This window comes from Coregonus clupeaformis, chromosome 8 (assembly GCF_020615455.1).
Source record: "Coregonus clupeaformis isolate EN_2021a chromosome 8, ASM2061545v1, whole genome shotgun sequence".
Taxonomy (NCBI): Eukaryota; Metazoa; Chordata; class Actinopteri; order Salmoniformes; family Salmonidae; genus Coregonus; species Coregonus clupeaformis.
This window is the reverse complement of record NC_059199.1, coordinates 20,616,117-20,624,611: the sequence shown is the minus strand read 5'-3', so window position 1 is coordinate 20,624,611 and position 8,495 is coordinate 20,616,117. Positions and strand designations below refer to the sequence as shown.

At 43.2% G+C, this 8,495-nt stretch overlaps 1 protein-coding gene across 5 annotated transcripts in view; it reads right to left on the bottom strand.

Moving 5' to 3' along the window:
- Positions 1-313: 313 nt before the first annotated feature.
- Positions 314-8,495, bottom strand: part of LOC121571250 (polyadenylate-binding protein-interacting protein 2B) — a 29,817-nt gene continuing 21,635 nt past the window's right edge. For 3 of the 5 annotated variants that reach the window (XM_041882593.2, XM_041882595.1, XM_041882594.1), the window contains exons 4-5: positions 6,663-7,111; positions 5,460-6,547 (exon numbers count right to left, since the gene is read on the bottom strand). In XM_041882593.2, coding sequence (XP_041738527.2) covers positions 6,686-7,111 — 426 coding nt within the window. In that variant the 3' untranslated portion in view covers positions 5,460-6,547; positions 6,663-6,685. Of the gene's footprint in view, positions 498-5,459; positions 6,548-6,662; positions 7,112-8,495 lie in introns of those variants that run through there. The other 2 variants (XR_006001683.2, XM_041882596.2) reach the window with 2 other exon arrangements.

Below are 8,495 nucleotides of genomic sequence, written 5' to 3'. Positions count from 1 at the left end.
AAAGTCAGAAAATCTCAAGAGTTTGCAATTTCTCTGTATATGTACACCTTTCTGTGCGTCCGAAAAAGCACCCTTTTTCTTATGGAGTGCACTACTTTAGACCAGGGCCCACAATGGTAGGGCCCTGGTCAAAAGTAGTGCACCACATAGGGAATAGGGTACCATTTGGGACACAAGTGTGTGTCAATGCAGCAGCAGCGCCCTCTATAGGGCTCTGTTGATGCTGATACACCGACCCTGTCCCTTAGTTTACAAGTTGAAACACATCAAATAAAAAGCTTCAAGAAAATAGGTCCCCCCCTACAGGTTTCTACCTACACACCCTGGACCTGTGTGTGTGTGTGTGTGTGTGTGTGTGTGTGTTGCGGTCGAGGCCGCCAGAGTCTCTGCAAGGTTATGTGAGCGTGAGTGTTTGGGCTCCCTGGGGGTGAGGGAGTCTCCTAGTATTTCACTCCCGGAACGAACTCCTTTGCATCGGGGTTCAAGTTGCTTTTCCTCTGCAGAGAGAGATGGAGGGGTGAGGAGATTGACGGATGGAGGAGTGGAGTGATGGAGGGATTAAGGAGAGAGAGAGGAAAGTGTGAGAACTCTCAAATTGTACAAACTAATTTACATTATACAACCACAAGATTGCTGTCCATTGTTGTACAGAACATGGTGTTTGTGAATGGTTTTTCCCTAAAGTGTGTGTGTTCCATGTAGAAGCATCACAGCAACACATATTTTACAGTGAACACCGCAGCAAAAGCAAACTCCTTCCTCCGCTTCTCTTTCGTTTGCGTGAGGCTACAATACCTCGAGTTTCCCGGGGAAACTGTGAAGCGAGCTGTAGCCTATTGCATGATTGTGTTTATGGGTCTGTTATTAAAGAACGTGAAACAATGTGTATGTTTACTGCTTTTCATGAAATCATGTATCGCTATAAATATTGTATAGCCAGACTATTGGCCTACATTCATTCATATGGGCAGGTATGTTAACTGCTTTTCATTAAATCACGTATGACTACAAATATTGTACAGTGGAGAGAACAAGTATTTGATACACTGACGATTTTGCAGGTTTTCCTACTTACAAAGCAAGTAGAGGTCTGTCATTTTTATCATAGGTACACTTCAACTGTGAGAGACGGAATCTAAAACAAAAATCCAGAAGATCACATTGTATGATTTGTAAGTAATTAATTTGCGTTTTATTGCATGACATAAGTATTTGATACATCAGAAAAGCAGAACTTAATATTTGGTACAGAAACCTTTGTTTGCAGTTACAAAGATCATACGTTTCCTGTAGGTCTTGACCAGGTTTGCACACACTGCAGCAGAGATTTTGGCCCACTCCTCCACACAGACCTTCTCCAGATCCTTCAGGTTTCGGGGCTGTCGCTGGGCAATACGGACTTTCAGCTCCCTCCAAATATTTTCTATTGGGTTCAGGTCTGGAGACTGGCTAGGCCATTCCAGGACCTTGAGATGCTTCTTACGGAGCCACTCCTTAGTTGCCTTGGCTGTGTGTTTCGGGTCGTTGTCATGCTGGAAGACCCAGCCACGACCCATCTTCAATGCTCTTACTGAGGGAAGGAGGTTGTTGGCCAAGATCTCGCGATACATGGCCCCATCCATCCACCCCTCCATACGCTGCAGTCGTCCTGTCCCCTTTGCAGAAAAGCATCCCCAAAGAATGTTTCCACCTCCATGCTTCACGGTTGGGATGGTGTTCTTGGGGTTGTACTCATCCTTCTTCTTCCTCCAAACACGGCGAGTGGAGATTAGACCAAAAAGCTATATTTTTGTCTCATCAGACCACATGACCTTCTCCCATTCCTCCTCTGGATCATCCAGATGGTCATTGGCAAACTTCAGACGGGCCTGGACATGCGCTGGTTTGAGCAGGGGGACCTTGCGTGCGCTGCAGGACTTTAATCCATGACGGCGTAGTCCCTCACTCTGGGCTGATCCCTCACCTTCCTCATGATCATTGATGCCCCACGAGGTGAGATCTTGCATGGAGCCCCAGACCGAGGATGATTGACCGTCATCTTGAACTTCTTCAATTTTCTAATAATTGCGCCAACAGTTGTTGCCTTCTCACCAAGCTGCTTGCCTATTGTCCTGTAGCCCATCCCAGCCTTGTGCAGGTCTACAATTTTATCCCTGATGTCCTTACACAGCTCTCTGGTCTTGGCCATTGTAGAGAGGTTGGAGTCTGTTTGATTGAGTGTGTGGACAGGTGTCTTTTATACAGGTAATGAGTTCAAACAGGTGCAGTTAATACAGGTAATGAGTGGAGAACAGGAGGGCTTCTTAAAGAAAAACTAATTAATTGTCTGTGAGAGCCGGAATCCTTACTGGTTGGTAGGTGATCAAATACGTATGTCATTCAATAAATGCAAATTAATTACTTAAAAATCATACAAATGTGATTTTCTGGATTTTTGTTTTAGATTCCGTCTCTCACAGTTGAAGTGTACCTATGATCAAAATTACAGACCTCTACATGCTTTGTAAGTTGGAAAACCTGCAAAATCGGCAGTGTATCAAATACTTGTTCTCCCCACTGTATATACACTACCGGTCAAAAGTTTTAGAACACCTACTCATTCAAGGGTTTTTCTTTATTTTTACTACTTTCTACATTGTAGAAAAATAGTGAAGAAATCAAAACTATGAAATAACACATATGGAAACATGTAGTAACCAAAAAAGTGTTGAAGAAATCAAAATATATTTTATATTTGTGATTCTTCAAATAGCCACCCTTTGCCTTGATGACAGCTTTGCACACTCTTGGCACTCTCTCAACCAGCTTCATGAGGTAGTCAACTGGAATGAATTTCAATTAACAGGTGTGCCTTCTTAAAAGTGAATTTGTGAAATGTCTTTCCTTCTTAATGTGTTTGAGCCAATCAGTTGTGTTGTGACAAAGTTGGGGGGGTATACAGAAGATAGCCCTATTTGGTAAAAGATCAAGTCCATATTATGGCAAGAAAAGTTCAAATAAGCAAAGAGAAACAACAGTCCATCGTTACTTTAAGACATGAAGGTCAGTCAATACGGAAAATGTCAAGGACTTTGAAAGTTTCTTCAAGTGCAGTCGCAAAAACCATCAAGCTCTATGATGAAACTGGCTCTCATGAGGACCGCCACAGGAATGGAAGACCCAGAGTTACCTCTGCTGCAGAGGATAAGTTCATTAGAGTTACCAGCCTCAGAAATTGCAGCTCAAATAAATGCTTCACAGAGTTCAAGTAACAGACACATCTCAACATCAACTGTTCAGAGGAGACTGTGTGAATCAGGCCTACATGGTCGAATTGCTGCAAATAAACCACTACTAAAGGACACCAATAAGAAGAAGAGACTTGCTTGGGCCAAGAAACACGAGCAATTTGTCCTTTGGTCTGGAGTCCAAATTGGAGAGTTTTGGTTCCAACCGCCGTGTCTTTGTGAGACACGGTGTGGTTGAACGGATGATCTCTGCATGTGTATTTCCCACCGTAAAGTATGGAGGAGGAGGTGTTATGGTGTGGGGGTGCATTGCTGGTGACACTGTCTGTGATTTATTTAGAATTCAAGGCACACTTAACCAGCATGGCTACCACTGCGTTCTGCAGCAATACGCCATCTTAACTGGTTTGGGCTTCGTGGGACTATCATTTGTTTTTCAACAGGACAAAGACCCAACACACCTCCAGGCTGTGTAAGGGCTATTTTACCAAGAAGGAGAGTGATGGAGTGCTGCATCAGATGACCTGGTCTCCAAAATCCCCCGACCTCAACCCAATTGAGATGGTTCGGGATGAGTCGGACCGCAGAGTGAAGGAAAAGCACCCAACAAGTGCTCAGCATATGTGGGAACTCCTTCAAGACTGTCGGAAAAGCATTCCAGGTGAAACTGGTTGAGAGAATGCCAAGAGTGTACAAAGCTGTCATCAAGGCAAAGGGTGGCTATTTGAAGAATCTCAAATATAAAATATATTTAGATTTGTTTAACACTGTTTTGGTTACTACATTAATCCATATGTGCCATTTCATAGTTTTGATATCTTCACTATTATTCTACAATGTAGAAAATAGTATAAACAAAGAAAAACCATTGAATGAGTAGGTGTTCTAAAACTTTTGACCAGTAGTGTACACTGAACAAAAATATAAACGCAACATGTAAAGTGTTGGTCCCATGTTTTATGAGCTGAAATAAAAGATCCCAGAAATGTTACAAATGCACAAAAAGCTTATTTCTCTACTTTTGTGCACAAATCTGTTTACATCCCTGTTAGTGAGCATTTCTCCTTTGCCAAAATAATTCATCCACCTGACAGGTGTAGCATATCAAGAAGCTGAATAAACATCATGATCATTACACAGGTGCACCATGTGCTGGGAACAATAAAAGGCCAATAAATGTGCAGTTTTGTCACACAATACCACAAAGGTCTCAAGTTTTCAGGGAGCGTGCAATTGGAATGCTGACTGCAGGAATGTCCACCAGAGCTGTTGCCAGACAATTGAATGTTAATTTCTCTACCATAAGCCGCATCCCAACTTCATTTTAGAGAATTTGGCAGTATGTCCAACAGGCTTCATGTGTATGGTGTCATGTGGGAGAACGGTTTGCTGATGTCAACGTTGTGAACAGAGTGCCCCTTGGTGGCGGTGAGATTATGATATGGGCAGGCATAAACTACGGACAACGAACACAATTGCATTTCATTGATGGCAATTTGAATGCACAGAGATACCGTGACGAGTTCCTGAGACCCATTGTCGTGCCATTCATCCGCCGCCATCACCTCACGTTTCAGCATGATAATGCATTGCCCCATGTCGCAAGGATCTGTACACAATTCCTGGAAGCTGAAAATGTCCCAGTTCTTCTAGGGCCTGCATACTCACCAGACATGTCACCCACTGCGCATGTTTGGGATGCTCTGGATGTACGACAGCGTGTTCCAGAGAGAGGAGTGGGACAACATTCCACTATCAACAGCCTGATCAACTCTAAGGAGATGTCGCGCTGCATGAGGCAAATGGTGGTCACACCAGATACTGACTGGTTTTCTGATCCACGCCCCAACTTTTTTAAGGTATCTGTGACCAAAAGATGCATATTTGTATTCCCAGTTATGGGAAATCCATAGATTAGGGCCTAATGAATTTATTTTAATTTACCGATTTCCTTATATGAACTTTAACTCAGTAAAATCTTTGAAAATGTTGCGTTTATATTTTTGCTCAGTATACATTTGTTCATATGGGCAGATATTGTATATAGAGCCTACAGAAATCGGTTCAAATATGGCCTAAAATAATATTGTATATAAATTAATTCAAATGGTTATATAAATGCTGAAGGCTAAAAACAGACTATACTATATCTTGTTTCTACAAATGTATTTTCCTTTTAACGCATGTATTTTCCTTTTATTTCATTTTCATACCATCCATTAACACCAACCATTCACTATAAAACATTTATTTAAACAAATAAGTTGAGCAAAATACTGAAAATGGGGCAAAAATAAGTAAGCCTAAAACTTTCATTTCAAATAACCAAACAAATACAACAAATTAAAGTAGGCTGTATGACAATGCAGTACCATAAAAACAAGTTAATAAACAAATCGTCTAAGAACGTGCTTTGTGTTCAGGGTCTTATAAGGATTTTGGAGTAATTGAAAGGGTTAAAATGTATAAGTGTCATGAAGAAGTGTCCAAGTAGGTTAGGTGCTCATTTTTCTCAGATGGATTTTGGAGTATTCGCAACTGCAACTTGAAAGTGTATGCAACGCTCTTCAGGTAAGACTCCAGCCGCTGAGCTGTGTACTTCTCAACCAGGGACTTAAGATCCTTCTGTTGCTTGTGGTCTTTGCCATGGCGGTGAAACGCCAGCAAGTCGCTGCTCCATTCTCGTTTCACCTCTTTGCTGCTGTCGTTCCAATGCATCAATGAACTTCCAAATGGTGGGGTAGCATCGAAAATGTGATGCCACTCCTCTCCGTTGTTAGTCTTCGCCAAGTCTTGCAGGACAGCATCGTAGTAGTTACATCATTCTAAAAACATTAATAAAAAGATTAGCAACCATGTTATTGGCCTTTCGCATTCGGTCATCAATAATAATAATAATTAAGCCATTATGTTAAACAAGACATTGGCTTTCTTTAAATGCTTCCGAACATCTCCCCAACCCATGTTGCCTGAAAGTACTGTATGTCAGGAGCTCCTCCAGTTGACGTTCCAGTCGCTGGAAGAACCGGGTATCCAGCAGGTCGTCGAAGCCTACATCAGCCGGTGGGACGAGTGCGCCAAGCTTCCTGATCTCTTGGGCGTTGTAGGTGTTGTTGAGGTAACATTTGTCGCACTTTGGGAAGTGTTTGTACTTTTCGCCAAATGGCCTGTTTCATTTGAAAGAAGCAACCCCGGTTGTGGGTCTGATGGAAAACACCTTCGTAAAGGCTTTAAAAGCAGCTGGCTCAAAGTCAGTCATGATGGAGTTTCAGGTCGGGCCTCAGGCTTTTCAGCACCGCATACGCACGAGCGTATGTTCCCTAAAAATAGAAAATATATCATGTTAGACTGCAAGTTTAGGCCTACATTTAGTTGCTTAAAATTGACTTTTTTTAACACTTCAATAAAACGTCAAAAGCAATTGTTGATACATACCTCAGTCTTATTGGGCAGCAACATCAAGACTGTTGGAACCATGTTCCCCTCCTGCAACCCGTGAATGGTGTACAACTGGCTAAACAAAGGAGCGGTTGTCTTGAATGTTCCATCTGCAAACCTGTACTTAAGAGTTGCACAGGGACTCCAAGTTGCATATGTGGTTGTGAAGATGAGAATTCTGTCTGGCCCGGGTCCACTGTCATGCTGGAGGAACAGCTCTCCGTTGTAGCTGTCAGGGAGGACGAGTTCGGAGAGGGATGTAGGTAGAGGGGCCATGCCAGGTAGTTCTTTTGTCGGTGTGTCTGCACCAACTTCATGTTTTTCAGAGAGGGCATTTCTCCCCAAATAGACGCAGGCCATCCATGTGTACCACGGTCCACAACTTGGTTGGTTTCTTCCTGGGTCTCCAGGCTTCTCTCCTTCAGGCCATTTATCACCTTTCGGATCTGAATGCAAGCATTGTTCGGAATATGGTTGTGTTCTCCAGATAATGGTAGGTTTATTTCAACAGTGAGAGACAGAATAACAACAAAAAAATCCAGAAAAACGCATGTTAAAAATGTTATAAATTGATTTGCATTTTAATAAGGGAAATAAATATTTGACCCCCTCTCAATCAGGAAGATTTCTTGCTCACAGGTGTCTTCTATACAGGTAACGAGCTGAGATTAGAAGCACACTCTTAAAGGGAGTGCTCCTAATCTCAGCTTGTTACCTGTATAAAAAAGACACCTGTCCACAGAAGCAATCAATCAATCAGATTCCAAACTCTCCACCATGGCCAAGACCAAAGAGCTCTCCAAGGATGTCAGGGACAAGATTGTAGACCTACACAAGGCTGGAATGAGCTACAAGACCATCGCCAAGCAGCTTGGTGAGAAGGTGACAACAGTTGGTGTGATTATTCGCAAATGGAAGAAACACAAAATAACTGTCAATCTCCCTCGGCCTGGGGCTCCATGCAAGATCTCACCTCGTGGAGTTGCAATGATCATGAGAACGGTGAGGAATCAGCCCAGAACTACACGGGAGGATCTTGTCAATGATCTCAAGGCAGCTGGGACCATAGTCACCAAGAAAACAATTGGCAACACACTACGCCGTGAAGGACTGAAATCCTGCAGCGCCCGCAAGGTCCCCCTGCTCAAGAAAGCACATATACAGGCCCGTCTGAAGTTTGCCAATGAACATCTGAATGATTCAGAGGAGAACTGGGTGAAAGTGTTGTGGTCAGATGAGACCAAAATCGAGCTCTTTGGCATCAACTCAACTCGCCGTGTTTGGAGGAGGAGGAATGCTGCCTATGACCCCAAGAACACCATCCCCACCGTCAAACATGGAGGTGGAAACATTATGCTTTGGGGGTGTTTTTCTGCTAAGGGGACAGGACAACTTCACCGCATCAAAGGGACGATGGACGGGACATGTACCGTCAAATCTTGGGTGAGAACATCCTTCCCTCAGCCAGGGCATTGAAAATGGGTCGTGGATGGGTATTCCAGCATGACAATGACCCAAAACACACGGCCAAGGCAACAAAGGAGTGGCTCAAGAAGAAGCACATTAAGGTCCTGGAGTGGCCTAGCCAGTCTCCAGACCTTAATCCCATAGAAAATCTGTGGAGGGAGCTGAAGGTTCGAGTTGCCAAACGTCAGCCTCGAAACCTTAATGACTTGGAGAAGATCTACAAAGAGGAGTGGGACAAAATCCCTCCTGAGATGTGTGCAAACCTGGTGGCCAACTACAAGAAATGTCTGACCTCTGTGATTGCCAACAAGGGTTTTGCCACCAAGTACTAAATAAATGTTTTGCAGAGGGGTCAAATACTTA